Genomic DNA, 19,638 nt, shown 5'->3' on the forward strand with positions numbered 1-19,638 from the left:
CGTCTCTAACAATGACGCTACCCTGACATCGAGCGCCAGCACGACCGGCTGTCCAGGAGTCACAGACGTGACTCTGTTTTGCAGCAACATAGGACCTGCAGCGGCTTAACGACCCCAAATGCGGTGCGCCTAGGCTTGACTATCCATACTGGCATGAAGATTAATGGCTTCACTAGTTATAGATTGAATGATATTGTTTTCCAAAATTTGTGAACATGACATAGTATTTCTCTTCCAATCTTGAGGAAATAAAAATTCTAAATTTGAGGTAAATGGTTATAAATGATATAATTTAAGTAGGAAAATTCAAAATCGCCGAGCAAAATTGAATAGCTGCGCAGCAGTTGTTTTTATTCGCAATGGCATAACAAAAAGCGTAACTGTTGTTAAAGGAGAGGTCGCTCAACTGTGGATACTTTTGTGTTAAATACTGCTATAAGTAAATTTTGAATTTTAATAAGCACTAAACCTTTGCATCTTTATATTTTACGGAGGCATATTTGACAGCATAAATAGAATGGTGTATGGTTGAAATGCTATAATCTAGGTTTACGTGACAAAACACTTAAAGTCATACGTGATATATATATATGATATGATTAACAGCCTCGTTTTGTGAACTTGTTAACTTTTTAAAACGTTATTGAATTCCTTTTACTAAATTGAGACATTCGTCTTACCAATTACGCATTGAATCTTGGCGTTATGGTTACAAAACAAATGCCCATTATCAACGATATTGCACCAATGTGTCTTAGTGGTGATATTGAAGATGTGTTTCACTTCGTCTGTGTTTGTAATGTATATGATGATTTTTGTAGAACATATTTAAAACGATTATTATGTCTAGCATGATGAATTTCATTGACTTTATGCAAACTACGAACTATATTACTTTTAAAGGATTTGAACGGCGTCGGTGCTTATGTTTAAAATTTAATTATATTTATTATATGTATCTTTCTTCAAACATTATTATTGTTTACAAAATACATGTGTTACATATGAAATGTCTCTGTTTGTGGCAAAAAGAATATATCTTTTTACTTTAACGTTTGTTTGTTATTCCTCAATGTTAATGTAAAACAATATTCAATACAATTCAATGTTTAAAATACTGATTATTTATAGTGATTATATCATACTTTTCTCGCCTCATATTCAAACCTATCGTTGTATATATATATATATATAATTCAATTTATCTTTTGATTAGTTATAAGGAACACCATTGTGTTTAACTGAATAAATGTGTTGAAATTTGATTCATAGGGGATATTATGGTAGAACGCTTTTCTGGTGACCAGTATCACGTCGAGTTCGGTGTGTTAACACGTATCCGTTGAGACCGCAGGTCGAGACGGATTCACGTTTACTCACCGAACAAGTAAGAATTCAAGTTTCGTGAAGAGATCATGCAACCTATGGTCAAAGTTATACTTGTGTTTACAAACAACACCGGCCGTGATTTCCGTCCGAAGTTTAAGTGTTTTTTTTCATAACTCGCATTTTACAAACAATCAATAACTATATTGAATTTTAATCATACGGAACTTTCAGTTGTTGTAAGTAAACATATTCAGAAAAGTCTAAACATTATTGCATTTATATTAAGGCCCATCGGCTCATGTGGTCAGTAGTTATAATGTTTGTTTTCCTGTCCATGTACCTTTAAACCTCATAGAAATGAATTCTCAAATTCAGTACAGATCCACAAAGCTTAGAGTCCAGCTCAATTGTATAAACAAAAATTTGTATTTTCCAGAAAAGGAAGTCAAGAGTGGTTTTTGTATGGTCATTTAATAGTGATAACATAGAAATAAATGACCGATTTACGTACTTAGGAATTAATTTCAGCTACAATGGTACTCTCAATGATTCTGTGAAAACACTAAATGAACAAGCATTAAAAGCTTTTAACAGTCCCTTATCTTTATTTAGCAGAGTGAAACTGGATGTAAAAACTAAACTGTTATTATTTGACTCTTTAGTTGTGCCTATTATATCGTATGGATCTGAAGTGTGGGTAATATATATTCTGAATGGAGTTGACAAGTTACAACAAAAAAATTGTAAATTTATATATTTTAGGCGTCCGTCAGCAGATATCGACTAATGCTGTTTTGGGGGAACTTGGTCGCTTTCCACTATCTGTTCTTTGTCAAGAGAGAGCTCTAAAGTTGAACTCCCAAAACTCTTTAATTGTACCGGTTTATTATAATACTGTCCGAGACAACTCCTTTGTAAACGTAAATGTTAAACAGCACTGGGCAAAAGCGGTAAAAGGTTTACTTGATGGATTAGGTTTTCGTAATATTTGGTTAGACAATAACAATGATACATGCTGTTTCCTCAGGCTTAAGCAAAGATTAAGAGATCAGTATGTTCAACAATGGTTTGATATTGTTTATTCACAAAGTAAATTAGAATATTACGTAAAATTTAAAAAGGAGTTTGTATTTGAACCTTATAGTATTCTTGGGGAAAGAAGACCAGAACAAAGCGGCAATGGACATGGCTCAGTGCATTCTAAACATCGGGGACAACATTCACCTGGAGGCCTGATCGACTGATCCCCATTAGGACAGACTGGTCGATTTAGACACAGCGCATTGGCACAGTTAATTGGTCCGGTCGGACAAGATGGGCAACATTTGCCGGGCTTGGTACCAGGCGCCACACCACCCGGGCACCGCGGCAGAATACAGCTTACAAGGGAACAGTCCGGCGGCTTCAGCGGTCCTGTCGGACATTTAGGGCAACAATCACCGGGTATGTGGGTCGGCTGCTGACCTCGCCTGCATTGTAGCAAACCACAATCAATAAGATTGCAGTCTGGAAATCCTGGAGGACACTCTGCACAACATTCTCCGGAATTCTTTATTGGTTGAACAAAACCCTGACATCGTGGAACTCCACAAAAAACAGCACTACAATCTAATGGGCATTTTGATGGACAGCATGCTCCTGGTATGGTCACCGGCGCTGATCCATCTGGACATAAAAACCAGTCACACTGAATCATTTTGCAGTCCGGCGGTCCCGGCGGACAGCTCGGACAACATTCACCCGGCTTTGTTGTCGGCGTCACCCCACCAGGACAATTTGGTGGATAACATGAGATTCCTTTACATGTGTCGGGACATCCCGGGCAGCATTTACCCGGTTTTGTAACAGGTTGAACTCCTCCGGGACAATTTGGCCAAGTACAACGTATACCAGCGCAGTTCGGAGGTCCGGACGGACAGCTTGGACAACAGTCTCCTTTAGGACAAGTTGTATAATAACATTGAATACCGTCACAGCTCTTCGTTTCGTCCGGACAGCTAGGGCAACAATCTCCTGGCCGGATAATTCGATTCATCCCTCTAAGACATATCTCTGTATCTAGACAGACGACGTTATTGCAATCATCTTGGCATATAGGAAAACACGAGCCGGCTGGTGTAACTTGCTCATCTGGAGAACATGCAAGCGGTGAACAGCGAACCTGGAAACACGGCATGATTATTCGGCCGTTTCTTTTTCCTTGTGAAAGGACATGGTCAGGCCCTGTGCCTCTTCCGGGGCGTCCTCCATACTGCCTGAACATCTCCCGTTCCCTACCATATCCTTGTTTTTGGCTATAAACGATAACATTCATAAAGGTGGTAACTAACAACAAAATATATATATTTAAACCTTCCATGTCCGCTCCGTTTCTTGTATGTGTTAATCAAGAACACGGGCAGCAGTTTGATACCTATTTGATACAAACAGTAAAGAACCGGCAATGACGGTCTGCTGCACACGCATAAATAACAAAAACATTCGTTATTACAGAATATGATTTATTACACTTAATGTTATGTAAATTTATTCCTTGTTTTAAATTTTAAATTAAATACATAACTATGCTCTACATCGGCACTTTTTGCAATAATTTACTAGATGCACTTTTACCTTGAGAGAAAAAAAACTGTTTTGCAATGTTTTATTGATATTGCAGTTTAAATGTACAATGCTCGTTTGTTTAAAAAAATACTGCCAATAATACCATTTTTGTGATTAAGAGGCACGTCGATATGTTTAAATATTTAACAAAAGCATCAAACATATCCTCAGATTTGCAAGCTCGCAAGTGCCTGTGTTAGGACCGAGGCTCTATTGAGCTGAATCGTTGCTTAAGTGACGATTGGATTACTTTAATAGTATTAACTGCTACATAGTACGCGTATTACTTCCAACACGTATGGAACAATATTCTTGAGCATATATTTTGAAATGGAGTTTAAAGCTGCACTCTTACAGATTGAACGTTTTGGAAACTTTTTTTATTTTTTTGTCTTTGAACAAGCCAATTTATGCAAAAATGCATGCAATCCAATCATATAAGACTACCGACAAAAATAAGATCACAGATTTTTATATTTAAGTTATTTTTTATGTTTATTGCATTATTCTTAAACCGTTAGTAACGCCTTTAGCCATAAAACATTAATTTTCGAACGGAAAAATGAAAATCTGCGATCCGATCTTTTGTCAGCAATCTTTTATCACTGGTTTGCATTAATTTACGCAAAACAATTCTCATTCAATGATAAAAAATAAAAAAAAAGTTGTAAAAACGTTAAATCTGTGAGAGTGCAGCTTTAAGAATGACCATTGCATGTGCGTGTCACGATACTCAACATATTGAAGGTCAATGTCACATTTGTGTAAGGTGTTGTAGGGTTATGTACGGGTTCAATGTCGTAGCTGAGGCCATGAGCTTGGAATGATTAGAAAATATGTCTTGTCCGAGAATGTTTGCTTTAAAAATCGACTGCCATGCTTATGGGCTATTTGAAATCAGTGCCTGTCCACCCCAGGGGTGATTTTACATACTTTGATGTTCCTATTTTTCTTTCTCTGATTTATGAAAATAATCTGTATTGACGATTTCATTTAAGGAAAATTGAAAGCCGCCATTTTGTTTGTCAAGTGACCCGTCCGCCATTTCACTATTGTAGATTCCTGCCAGTCTTCTACAAATGCACAATGAGAAGACAGACGCCTTTATCAGATACATATATAAGTAAGCTCCTTATGGAGATAAAACTACATACTAATAGCTATATATTCTTCCAAAAGCTATAAGTAAAATCTCCTTAGAGGACGGCATGCGGAGATAATCATCACTCTTGTCTTTCTTTAAATATTCAATTTCCAACATGATTTTCTAAACCATGGCCGGACTTTATAAAACCCTTTAGTCAATATCTGTAATGTTTATTTGTAAAATAAGAAAGTGGTTTTTTTAACATAAACCTGTTTAAATAAATAAAGTCACAGAGTATAAAGTAGTGTTGACGTTATCAAGAGCTTATATCAAATGACCAGTGAGATACCAAAAGAAAGAAAATGACTTAAGTTAGTAAATGACTTATCAAGATGTTTTATGAAAACCGACACCCAGAGCGGGTATTCATAAAACATCGTAAGTCTTCTTCTAGCTTAACCCATTTCCATATCCCACTGGTCACACACAGAATAAAACTACTAAATGTTATCTGAAATACTTCATTTTCATTGACTTATTGAACGTAACTGTGTTTGTCTGAAGTACATGTATTGCACTGTCACTTTTGTGGTATACCTTCCAAATTGAAAATATCTTAATTGTGTATAGGCTGGCAAAAAAGTAGTTCAGCGAAATGCGTGACCTCCATTTCTCAATGGGTTTAGGGTTTGTGCGATATTTATGCTGTTATTCAGGGTTTCTGTGATATTGATGAAGTTACATTATGTTTGAAAAAAAAATCGATATTATATATCATTTCTGCTGTTATTCAGGGCTTCTGTGATATTGATGAAGTAACATAATGTTTGAAAAAAAAATCGATATTATATATCATTGCTGCTGTAATTCAAATCTTGACTAAAATAAATACGACAATTCCATTACGTATGTTAGTGGTTGCAATGACCAGTGCAACATAACGGGTTAATGGCAGAAGTGGTCATGGAAGGTAACACAATAATCTTGTTTAATTATGTACGTACATAATTAAACTATTTACCAATACTATTACTATTTACACATACAACTTTAAAAGTATTTGGCCATTTTCCTTAATGTACATATTTGTTCGACATGAACATCGTTATACAGCATATCATATATTTTTGGCATCATATTATTGTTCCAGTTACGTCAATCAACAGCAAATCATTGACTTAAGTGACATCAATCTACATCATATCATATACGTTTTGTTTCCTCTTCCATGAACTCCGCTTTTTACAAATTTAATGCAAACATTTGCATAACATGAGTACGTACTTTATGTCTTTATTTAAATTTTATTATATTTCTCCTAATCACTTCTAAATTAGACCAAACAATCATTAAACATGACAGCTTGTCAAATTTTATGCATGGCCTTGTTATCAAGTTCATTGTTTCCTCGCCAGACAAAGACTACATACATAAAACATCTCAAGTCATTTCGCCTACTTTAGTCAATTCTCATAATTGAAAAATCTCACTGTTCTTTGGTTGTAGTATTTAAATTACTTCTGATCAAAAACACATTTGTTAAGAAGAGACTAAACATATATTTACGAATACGACCATAGCAAAAATATGTTAATATTTATGTTGGGGCTTATTTGTGTACGGTAACAGTAAGGACTATTGTACAATCAATTTGTAACAATGGTTTAAATATTCACGATCCTTCTCTATAGTAATTTGTTAACACAGTTTAATTTGTAACACCGAGAAACATATACTACAGATAAACTGATATTTTCTCACCCAGTGTGAGAACCTGAGCACGAAGTGATCAGAATGAGCAATTGTGATAGGGTGATTGTCCATCGTAGTCCGTCCGTCGGTCCGTCGTCAACATTTTTTTAAACAACTTTTGCTCCTTAACCTAACTGGAACAATTTCAACCAAACTTCACATGATGTTTCTTGAGTTGTCCTCTTCCAAATATTTTTTCTAAAAGTTGTTCCATGCAGAACTCTGGTTTCCATGGAAACCGAAAGTAAAAAAATATCTCAGAAACCATTGGCCCGATTTCAAAATATTGTCACGAGAATGTTCCCTAGGTGAAACTTAATCATTTTTTCTTTATTTTATATCATTTTGTTTATAATTAGTTTATTGGGATTTTTTTATTGTTTTTCAATAACCATGTGCTGTTAGAGTTTTGGCCATTCGTGACTTTTTAAACAATTCCATGTTTGATGTTTTGTATTTGCCCGTTTAAAAAAGGACGTCTTATAGATCAACTGTTGCATACCGGCGGGTTGCGTCCAGTATTGTGTCCGCCAATCACTTTAGAACCCTTTGTCCAATCAGGTGAGCAATATAGGTCCATCTTGTTCTTTAGTTTAGCTGACGTCACGATAGACAAGACACGTTCTAACTCATCCGCTTTACTTAAGCACCTGTTGTGTCAATTTTAACAGCAACATCAAAAACAACTACGCTCATGTTAAAGTTCAATGTAGACCATCTACAGAAAACACACTCGTCAAGATTGGAATTAAACTTAGTTTGTGTTTGTTGGTGCATATGTCAGAATCGAAGAACATTTGAAAAACAATCCTCGATTGTCATCGCACAAAAATACAAACTCCAAAATATTCTTCATATCATTTTTATAGAAAAGATGCAACATCCAGCTAAAAAAACAACCACTAAGGAACCATAGGTTATACCCGTAGCAAATTGCTGCGACTTGCCAATAATAAATTATTGGCTCAACATTGTTACTTCACAATTACAATTCTGGCGATCCGGGCTTTCGGGATCACTGGCGCAAGTGTCCATAAACACTGCCCACGCGATGGAAATTATGTTGTTTCTGGACATCTACCAGGTTATCCGGCTGGTGCTGTAAAACCAATAGAAAATTGCATTTTACTGGGGTAATTGTTTGAGTGAGGACGTTCATATCTAGTTCTTGTTCATATCTAGTTCTAGTTCATATCTAGTGATACTTATGGTATCTAGTAGTTCTTGCAAAATAATTATACTAATACTAATAAACAATACTGCTACTGCTACTGCTACTGCTACTGCTACTACTACTACTACTACTACTACTACTACTACTACTACTACTACTACTACTGCTGCTGCTGCTACTGATATCGATTTGAATTATTTTTTACTTATACTACCGGAAACAGAAATTTGCATTCGCCCACTCATGTTCAAATCGCTAGAAATTTGTTTTATTTCACCCGTTCTTCAGGCAAAATCTTTATAAACATACATTGGATTTGGTTGTAGGCTCACGAGTTTGTTAATAGCAATTTGAAAACATAAAACAACTATATAATATAAACTAACCTATGGGCTGGCAAGTTTGACAGCATTCTTCTGGTAGAATTTGAGGACTATAGCCCACAGAACAAACCGTCGATGGGCAAAGTTCAGTGCAGTCCTGGCATTGAGGACAACATTCTCCTGAAATCTTGACCGGCTTTGCACCGTTAGGACAGACTGAGTAAGCTGGACACTGCACGTTAGCGCAGTTAGGTGGTCCGGACGAACATGTTGCACAACAGTCACCCGGTTTTATGATCGGCTGTATATTCCCAGGACAATTAGGCCAGGGGGCGCAAACAACTAAACTGCAATCTGTGAAGCATATATGCAGGCGAATGTAGTAGGTACTCACATTTAGATGAAAACTATACTTAGTTAAATGTGTTCTTAGGGAGCTTTTGTTAAACATTACGATCATTTACATTGGCTATGCTTTTGCCACTTAGGTTATTAACAACTAACCTTGGGGTTGGCAGGTTTCACAGCATTCTCCAGGTAATATTCTTGGCGATAGACCCTCAGAACACATCAGCGATGGACATGGTCCAGCACATTCCAGACACCGGGGACAGCATTCACCAGGAAGCTTGATCGGCTGGGCACCATTAGGACAGACTGGTCGATTTAGACACAGCGCATTGGCACAGTTAGGTGGTCCGGTCGGACATGATGGACAACATTCGCCGGGCTTAGTTTCAGGCACCACGCCACCCGGGCAATGCGGCAGAATACAGCTTTGACGTGCACAGTTTGGCGGATTTGGTGGTCTTGTTGGACATGTAGAGCAACAGTCACCGGGTTTTGATGTCGGCAGTTCCCCTCCCTGACATTGTGGCCAAACACAATCAATAAGGTTGCAGTCTGGAAATCTTGGTGGACATTTTGCACAACATTCTCCGGAATTCCTTATTGGCTGGACACCGCCCTGGCATCTTGGGGCTATACAAGGAACTGCACTACAATCCAATGGGCATTTTGATGGACAACATTCTCCTGGTATGGTCAACGGCGAAGATCCATCTGGACATGGGAACCAGTCACACTGAATCATTGTGCAGTCCGGCGGTCCCGGCGGACAGCTCGGGCAACATTCACCCGGCTTTGTTGTCGGCGTTACGCCCCGTGGACAATTTGGTGGATAACATAGTATTCCTCTGCAGGGGTCGGAGCAGGTGGGACAGCATTCACCTGGTTTCGTTACACTTTTAGCTCCTCCAGGACAAATGGGTGGATAACATGTTATTCCTTGACATGAGTCGGGGCAGCTCGGACAACATTCACCTATTTTTGTAACCGGTCGAACTCCTCTAGGACACTTTGGCAAGTAACACCGAATCCTTGAGCAGTCCGGTTGTCCGGTTGGACAGCTTGCACAACAGTCGCCAGGCAGTGATATTGGCGTCACTCCCCCAGGACAATTTGGCCAGTCACATTGAATCCCCGCGCAGTTAGGCGGTCCGGTCGGACATCTTGGGCAACAGTCTTCAGGCTGTGTTATCGGCGACACTCCTACAGGACATCTCGGCGGATAACATGACACTCCCTGACATATATCGGGACATTCAGGGCAGCATTTGCCCGGTTTTGTAGTAGGTTGAGCACCCCCAGGACAATTAGGCCAATTACAATGTATACCTGCACAGTTATGCGGTCCGGAAGGACAGCTAGGGCAACAGTCTCCAGGTCGTGTTGTCGGTGTCACTCCTCCAGGACAAGTTTGATAGTGACATTGAATGCCCGCGCAGTTTGGTGGTCCGATCGGACAGCTAGGGCAACAGTCTCCAGGCCGTGTTGTCGCAGTCACTCCACCAGAACAAGTTGGATAGTTACATTGAATACCCGCACAGTTATGCTGTCCAGATAGACAGCTAGGGCAACAGTCTCCAGGCCTTGTTGTCGGTGTCACTCCTCCAGGACAAGTTTGATAGTCACACTGGATACCTGCACAGTTTGGTGGTCCGGTCGGACAGCTAGGGCAACAGTCTCCAGGCCTTGTTGTCGGTGTCACTCCTCCAGGACAAGTTTGATAGTCACACTGAATACCTGCACAGTTTGGTGGTCCTGTCGGACAGCTAGGGCAACAGTCTCCAGGCCTTGTTGTCGGTGTCACTCCTCCAGGACAAGTTTGATAGTCACACTGAATGCCCGCGCAGTTTGGTGGTCCGATCGGACAGCTAGGGCAACAGTCTCCAGGCCTTGTTGTCGGTGTCACTCCTCCAGGACAAGTTTGATAGTCACACTGAATGCCCGCGCAGTTCGGTGGTCCGATCGGACAGCTAGGGCAACAGTCTCCAGGCCTTGTTGTCGGTGTCACTCCTCCAGGACAAGTTTGATAGTGACATTGAATGCCCGCGCAGTTTGGTGGTCCGATCGGACAGCTAGGGCAACAGTTTCCAGGCCGTGTTGTCGGTGTCACTCCTCCAGGACAAGTTTGATAGTCACACTGAATACCTGCACAGTTCTGCGGTCCTGTCGGACAGCTAGGGCAACAGTCTCCAGGCCGTGTTGTAGGTGTCAGTCCTCCAGGACAAGTTTGATAGTCACACTGAATACCTGCACAGTTCTGCGGTCCTGTCGGACAGCTAGGGCAACATTCTCCTGGCTGGAAAACTGGATCCATCCCTCCAGGACATATCATAGACTCGAGGCAGACCGCATCATTGCAGGCATCTTGACAGATAGGACAGCAAGAGCCGACTGGTGTAATTTGTTCATCTGGAGAACAAGTTAGCGGTGAACAGCGTACTTGGAAGCATGGCATGGTTTTGCGCCCGTTTCCTATTCCCTGTTGAAAGCCATGTCCACGCCCTATGCCTCTCCCAGGACGTCCAATATACCGCCTAAATAGCTCGCCACCGCGATCATATTCTTGGCTTTGACTATAAACGGTAACAGTCAGTAACGCTGTTACTATCAACAATATATATGTTTTTAAACCGTCCATGTCCGTTCTGTTTTTGTCTGTGTGAATCAATGTCACGGGCAGCAGTTTTATACGTATTCGATACAAACAGGAAAGAAGCGGCAATGACGGTCTGCTGCACACGCATACCTTACAAAAACCGACATAACTACAAAAGATGATTGATTGCACTTAATCTATTGTTAATTTATTTTATGAGTTCAATCTTCATAAATCAGCACTTAACTATGCTTTACATCGGCACCTTTTGCAATAATTTAATTTAATTTTTAATAGGAAAAATCATATGTATAATGTTCGTTTGTTTCTAACGAACTTACCACGTTATAAGTATATGTTTTCAAATATTTATCGTTCATGCTTAGTCGCCATACATACACATTTGGTGTTTTAGCATATCTACTTTCTTAATACGGCATTTTGGCATGTACCGTGTTATTGACAAAGTCATTTATTTTCAGAGATATGTGGTAGAAACCGATGTCGAGTTAGAAACACAAATAGAAGGATACATGATATTTGAGATTTAAAAAGCGTAGAGGAAAAGCTTCTGTTCGAAAATGCTACCAAATGTAGTCTTCCGCCTGTATGTGTTAATAAAATGGACGTATAAAGCAAAACGTGATACCCAGTGCCGCTGTCAGCTTGCGGGACGTTACGTTTATCATTTTCAAATTTAATACGAATTTCACCAGCAACGTATTGTATCAATTTGGTAATTCATTTGCTTGGTTTAAACTATGTCTCAAATTAATGTTTATTGATTGGTCAATATTGATCCAATACTTACTACTGACCAATCAAATTGCATTTATGTGCCAGCTAGCCAAAAAATAACCCCAAGATAATATTACCAAGTTTTTAACAATTGCATAAAGCATAAAAAAGTTGAGACCAGAGTAAAAGATACGGAGAAATGTTGCTTAAAAATAATTTTACACATTGCATGAGATAAAATACATTTCACGTCTAAAACTTTTGAAAGCATTTATTAATATATTTCAATCTTTAAAGATAGGAAATATAATGTTAACATAATATGTAAACACTGTCTGCTACACTAAAATCATTTGAAGTGATCGACTGAGCTATATTCTTGTCGACGAGTATTTTTCTGCGTAAAATAAATATTTTATTCGATTGTTTGCTATAATTTAATTGACTAATAATAAAAATATGTAATGCAATTGTTTGACGTTATGTAATTCGGTAATATTTAAGGAAAAAAGATATTTCATTTCATCGTTTGATTTTATGCAATTGACTTATTATAAATGTATTTTATAATATCGTTTAAAAAAATCAATATTACCAGTGATTTAAAGGTTTTATTCGATCGTTTCATATTATACAATCGACTAATAATAAAGATCTTTAATCCATTTGATTAATAGTATGATAATTACTAGTACTACGGATAGTTTATCCACCGTTTGATATAATGCAATTTGCGTATTATACAGTGATCTTTTTTGATTGTTAATATTATACAATTTAATAACAGTAAAGAATCTACAGTTTTCAATTTTTGCCGGTTAGCAATTCGATCAAATTAAAAAGTTAATTTTCATATTTAAACACCAACTGAAAAATAATTAGAATTCTATAAGGTATATTGAAATGTGAAGAAACTGATAATAAATAATGTTATCAAACTTATTTGCAATGTTGTCGAGCCCCTAAAAAGGAGAAATAATTTACGAAATCTAAACAATATTTCGCTTAGCTCTGAATTATATAAAAACCATATATTCTACAATCAAGTAAGTGTTTTCACTTGACATTGTTCTATATTCATAATAAATAGATATTATTGGTCGAATGTTCCTTATCTGCGTCTGTATAGAGCAAATATTGTGGACAAGTTTTCCTTCTGCTGTTACCTTTTGAAAAATCCATTACTCACTGAATAAGAGCCCCTCGCCTGTTTTAATTTTAATTGTATCATTGGATCGTGTTTACATGTGTTTTATTACATTTAAAAATAGTATTTATAAACTGACTTTTACCATAGGTTGTATAATTATGACACTGATTATACAGATGTCAAGATAAATAAGCAACTCACCTCCTGTGTCTGTGTCAGAAAGTTAATAAAGCAAACTTAAAGATAATGCAGAGAAATTAAATTTTGGAAGGACAGCCTATTACATAGGTTAAGGTTATCACGATATTTAATGAAAGGGTGGACTGTCACAGTATTGTCCAAACTTGATTGCTCTTAGTATTTGAACAAACGGGACTTTCAATTTAACTCAAGTAAAATACCGTCGCGATTTAGACTGATTGAACTTTTAAACGTTTACAAGTATTTAGCACACTGTACGTTATGTTCAAGAAGGGTAACAATACTAATTTTGATGCAATACATCAAAGACGCCTCGGATATGGCCTATATCATATATGTTATTCAATTACTGATGGATGCTGATGTTCTACATACGGTCATTTCCACCTTGACCTCGAAAGCTTCTTGGTTCATTTGTTGGTCATGATCAACCTGCCTATAAAGTTTGAGGTCCTTGAATCATAGCGTTCTTCAGATACTGATCGAAAACCGATTTTCAGCTTATGATCACCATCAACTTGACTTTGATTTACTGACCTCAAAATAATTTGATTCATCTGCTGGTCATGATGAATCATACTGCCAAATTTGAGGTCCCTGAGACAATTCTTCAGATTTGGAAAACGTATTTAACTGAAGGTCATCAAGACCTTCACCTTTCACCCACTGACCTCATAATCATTTTAGTTCATATCATGGCCATGACCTACCTACCTAGAAAATTGAAGATCCCTAAGCGTTCTTTATATATTGACCGTAAACAAATGTTCCGTTGATTGTGATCTTAAGGTCACCACTAACCTGATCCATTGAACTTAGCATTAATATGGTTCATCTTCTGGTCATTATCAGTCATACTGCTAAGTTTGAGGTAAATAAGCCAAAGTGTTAATCAGATTTGGACATCGAATTTTAACCGAGGGTCACCACGACCTGAACCTTTGACCCTCTGACTCCAAAATCATTGAGTTCATATCATTGCCATGGCCTACCTACCTAGACAATTGAAGATCCCTGAGCGTCCTTTATATATTGATCGGAAACCAATTTTCAGCTTAATTTTAATCCTATGGTCCGCGATATTGACCTTAAACCAACTTACCTCAAAATCTTAAAGTTTGATCTGCTGGACATGACTAACCTGTCTACAAAGTTTAAGAACCAAGGCCCAAGCTTTTCAGATATTGATCGGAAACCATGGAAGGACGAAAGGACAGACAGACGATCAGCATACAAAGTCCGGGTGCTTGTAATAGTTACACATATAATGTTAAGGTTTAATGTTTAAAGTTATGAATTGAGTGTAACACAAGCATTGGAAGATTAAGGGAAATTATATACCATTAAAGTTGATCGGGGTTATTAAAATAAAAACTAAACTGGTTCTCATAAAATATCTTAAGTCATTTTCTAAGTCGATTTTCTAAAATTTTCTTAGTCAAATTAAAATAAATAAGTATAAGTTCTATAACATCAATCTATGTGTGTTGCAAAAATATATTGAACTATATAGTATTATAAAGTTATTATATCATATGAACAGTAGAATGCTGAACGTAAGCAAAATACCTAAGTTAGATGTTTTATAAATACCAGCCCAGGAGCATATATGAGAAATGAAATTCAAAGTAATTGTTTCCAGTTAAATGGTAGTTATTATACAAAAATGAGCATTAAATTTCATAATATTTAAAATGAAATTCATATGATTGTATACACAACAATTCGCAAGAATACAATAGTCTGAATAAACAAACTGTACCGTATTGAGAGGAAGGTTTGGCGACAACAAGGACCGTATTTTAAAGTCATTATAAAACAATAATAATTTTCAAAAGTTAAATGAGAACTTCAAGATAATTTAATTGCTTTTATATGGAAATAATAGTAATAATTGTTTGGGTATCTAAATTTAACCTCAAATATCGTTTATGTTTAATTTCCCAGTCCCAGTATCTATAAGTATTGTAAACTTATCGGAATGTATGTACATCCAGATGACTTCTCTTAACCCTTTTAACATTTTTGATCCCCAAGATTGATAAAAAAATGTATTTATCGCAGTCTAGTCTAAATTGAGCGCGCACGACGTCAATACGAATTTCGCATATTAATTAATTTTCTAAACGCAGATGTTTTTTATGTGAGTTTATCTCGATCTGCCAGTGCTCTTTTGACTACATTATAGCCTTACCCGGACGATACGCCATCATGACTTAGATAGTGTTTAAATGCCATAAGTGACATAAGATAGAAGTGATAGCAATTCGCAGTCAAATCCAGACAGACACTGAAAGACTTGAAGAAACAGAGTGAGAAACAAGATATCCGGGTGCGATATCCTATCTCTTTGCGTAGAGAGCTCGTGTAAAGCACCGATACACGGGAAACAACTTTCCTGAGTACTGAGTACACCATTGTTTTCCAGAACTTCAATTGAAATGCCGAGCGCTAGGCAAGGGAGCACTTGTCCCATATTGTTACGTTTCGGCGGCCGGGTTTTGAACCTCCTTCCTTCCGCACACGAAGCGAACGCTCAAACACTGAACATAATGCATAGGATACCATATATCTTTAAATATACTAATATTTTTTATATTTTATCAAATAAGTAATTAGATTAAGTATTGTTTTAAACAAAGTGATCATACACTGTTATTTTCAGAAAATAATTCAATTGAAAGCTCAATATCCGAAAGGCAAACACTTAAATATTAGATAAACTTAAGCCGTGACAAAGCCCTAGTTACAACTAGTGATTAGGGAATGCTCCCGACCTTGTTTTAATTAATTTGGTATATAAATTAGGAGCAGTTGTTTTGATATCCAAATGTTACTATGGATGCGTCTTGTCATTTGTGACGTCATATTTCACATCGTAGTAACGCACTCCTTTTGCATGTGACGATTTCTTTATTTCATTATTTGTTGTTTAAATGTCTTCACGGTCAACTGCAGATTGACAATAACATAGTTTTGAATGGAAGCAAACAGTGGAAACGATGCCCAGCATGCGAGGCTAAGGTTAATGGCATGGTTAAGTAGTCTGATAAATATAAATTTAACATTTAGTTTTAACATTCAAGCGAGCGAAACGAGCGAGAAAAACATGCAGCTACAACATAATCACACTTTCAGCAACACGATAGCTTGGGTTGGCACGGAGGTTAAAATTATTCTCTATGTAAAACCGTTGATGCCTTCCCTTTCACTTTCCAAATCATTTTTTTTTTTTCGAAATCCTTTACAGCATGCAATTGAATCTAAATTTAAGTCTTGCTGCATAAGGAGTGCTCTATTTATATAGCTGTGATCAACTTCTGAAACTCATTTCTGTTTTCTCTTGCTGCAATCAATATATTTCTTTGTCAAAATTCAGTGAAGAAAATCTGAGGAACGTCGAAATATTCGGAAGCACCCCGAGGGTCCACGGCCGCTGATTTCGTATTGCCCATACACATGGGAGTCTCATCGGAAACAATTCATGTCAAGGAATACATCCGCCGCTACCATTCTAAGTAGGTGGTAGAGCGGTACGAGCATTAGAACAGATTGAAAGATATATGAAGGAAGGAACAAGAATATGTAAGAATATATTTATACTTTGTCAGATGACATAATAGATATATAAATTTTCCAAACGTATATAAGCAATCGTCATAACAATATTACGAATTAAAATATCGCCTAAACAGCAATCAATTGTCCAATATTGATTTCTTGGTAAACCGTACATGAATAAGCTTGACCGTACTTGTAAAGTGTTCAGCATGGTTTAAACTGGATGTTTGCTTCAGCAAGGCCACGTTATCAATACAGAAATCTTTTCGACACTATAATGTTTAAAGTATGTCTTTCCTATTTTTAACATTTTTTTCTTAATCTTCAATAACAGGAAAGTGTCTAAAGTAAGCACATATCCTTCCTTGATTAACAATTTTGTAAAAATACTAACCCATCACTAATAATCAACAAAGGCACAAAAGACCTTTTGACGTTTGTGTCATTTAGATAAATGATCGGTCCGAGCATCTTTTGTGATTACTCCAACGAAGGTCGTGCTTCTGGCGGAAAAGAAACACACGATTGCAAGCTTGTCAATAATCATTGCTAAAGTGTTAACATAACATTTCTTCAATAATGTAAACTTCTTAATAGTTACTGAATTATTCCTTAAATGCTGGCTTTCTAGAGATGTTTTCACCAGCCAAAACTGTGCATAAATCAGCATTTGTTTTATGCAAAAACCGATATTTTTGTTATGAATGAATGTCGTTCTTGGACTTGCTTGATGGTGTTTAGCGGTCTGTCGTGATTACAACCCAACCTCTTTTTGATACGCGGTTTCTATATATATATACCAGTTTTGTTTCCCTCGATGCAGTCGACAAAATATAAGGTGTTTCAGAGGTAATGTAAATCAATTAGCTGACAATAGAACAAGAACAACTTATCAGCGACTCAAAGGCATGGCGTTACCATAAATAGCCCAACAACCTGCAAGAGTTGCAGACAACGAGATAATGATTCCGTTCTTTTATCAGGTTAAGTGTCAGTACAGTTCCGATTCATCGTAATTATTTTTGTTAAACGCAACGTAAACGCTTGGTTATTGAACTTGTTGTCCCTGTGATTTCCATTGCATTATATAACAGTGCAAGGCTTCAGTTTCCTGACCAAACTGTCCAGGCAGCGCGTGGCCTGTAACACGACCAGGCGACTTTTGCCACAGTTGTCGGTACAAAGAACACAATGGTGCCCTTTACTCCTTACTGTCTTATTCCGCCCTAGATGACCTGAAGTCGCCAGTAACGATTAAATTGTAATCACTGAATATATAACCTACCGATTTTGAAAGTTAATTCTAAACCCTGCTTATACAAACCAATATTGACAATTTAAGGATCTTTTTTTTTTCTTTTCGTTGTTTCTAAATGAAAGACTGTACTATAAATGCTTCCTTTAAAAACATTTTGATGTCCAGTGGAAACCCTTGTTATGTATAGTTTTTGCAAAATCTATTCAGTATTCACTCCAGAATTAAATAATTCACACGTGTAATTAAACGAATACGCTTCATTTTTTTGTTATTTTTTTCTATTTGCATCATATTTGCAAGCATCGTGAGTACCTAGATTTAAAGTAACGATGCTAAATCATGTTGTGTTATCTGTGACGACATAATGTAACACCCATGCTTTTAATGATTTGATTGCTGTATACACGGTGTGACTGAAGTTACATTCGTGTAATAACTTACTTGCTGTTTCAACCGTGAAGTTTCGAATACGTTGCTGTATACACAGCTTACAGTAATATCAAATATACTCAAGTATTCAGTCTTCTCGGGTGGTCCTTATATATAACTGTGTTATTAAACCTTTCAGCGGGGACAACTATCCTTATCTAAGATTTTGTGTAAAAGACCTGTAAATGAACACTCTCTAACGATATGTCTGAGCGGTGTTTTGGTCGCCCTAGCACCTGTTGTAAGGATACATAAAATAACGCCAAGTAGGGCTCATATGAACGTGATGTTAACATAATAAGACAAATGAATTTTCGTAACAAAATTATGCACGTAAAACTGAATTGTCACTGTATACACAGTAAGGAAGAAAACAAACAAAAACAATCTGATGCAGCATTTGTATTTAAAATATATATGAAAACCAAACTTTCATGCAAAAGGAACAATAATAATGAATTTTTGTTTGAATAAAACATGGTGAATAGATTCAGCACATTCTATGAAGCTTGTGCTTTTATGAGGCACTGAAACTACTCAAAAATATGTGCGTTTCTTACTTAAACGTCATACATGTTTCACAAGTAATTGACATGCAGAATATATTAAATGTGTGTCCTTCATTTTGTGTTCAGTATTTCAACATTGTTGGTATCTGTTTTTTAGAATTAACTTAACACATCTGTAGGTGAAACATTATCATAGTGAATGCATGGCATCAAATTGCTGTTTTATGGACAGCTTGGGCAGCAGGCCCCCGGTTTGGTTTCAGGCCACGCCCCGTCTGGACAATTCGGCCAGTCGCACAAAATGCCAGTGCAATCATCTGGGCAACCTGGGCAGCAGGCTCCTTCCCTGGTTACTGGTCTCTGACCGGGAGGACATCTCGGCCAACTGCAGTAGATCCCGTCGCAATGCTTCGGTCTTTTTCCGTAACCCTGGTTTGCTAGTGAAGATACAACCACCATTGATAGCACGACCGCCACTAACATTCGAAATTCCATTTTCGTACTTTGAAGGAAACAATAAATAATTTCAGTTCTCTCTAATTTTGTTTGTGTACTCAATGTACTTGCGATTAGGAAAAT

At 37.2% G+C, this 19,638-nt stretch overlaps 1 protein-coding gene across 1 annotated transcript; it reads right to left on the bottom strand.

Moving 5' to 3' along the window:
- Positions 1–3,507: 3,507 nt before the first annotated feature.
- LOC128215469 (uncharacterized protein DDB_G0274171-like) lies at positions 3,508–14,158 on the bottom strand. Its single transcript, XM_052922153.1, has 3 exons — positions 14,104–14,158; positions 8,774–11,026; positions 3,508–3,623 (listed from the first exon to the last, which is right to left on the bottom strand). The coding sequence occupies exons 1-3, from the start codon at positions 14,156–14,158 to the stop codon at positions 3,508–3,510; spliced, it is 2,424 nt and encodes an 807-aa protein (XP_052778113.1).
- Between the last annotated feature and the right edge of the window lie 5,480 nt (positions 14,159–19,638).

Source organism: Mya arenaria, chromosome 13 (assembly GCF_026914265.1).
Source record: "Mya arenaria isolate MELC-2E11 chromosome 13, ASM2691426v1".
In the NCBI taxonomy this organism is placed as follows: Eukaryota; Metazoa; Mollusca; class Bivalvia; order Myida; family Myidae; genus Mya; species Mya arenaria.

Excerpts from the sequence above, each read along its gene's own strand:
- LOC128215469 (XM_052922153.1), bottom strand. The coding sequence starts at position 14,158 with ATGACTGATAATGACCAGAAGATGAACCATATTAATGCTAAGTTCAAT. Across the intron at positions 11,027-14,103 it reads TGCTAAGTTCAATGGATCAG|ATGAACAAATTACACCAGTC; the intron begins GTTAGTGGTGAC and ends CTTGTTCTCCAG. Across the intron at positions 3,624-8,773 it reads TGAAACCTGCCAACCCCAAG|CCAAAAACAAGGATATGGTA; the intron begins GTTAGTTGTTAA and ends TATCGTTTATAG.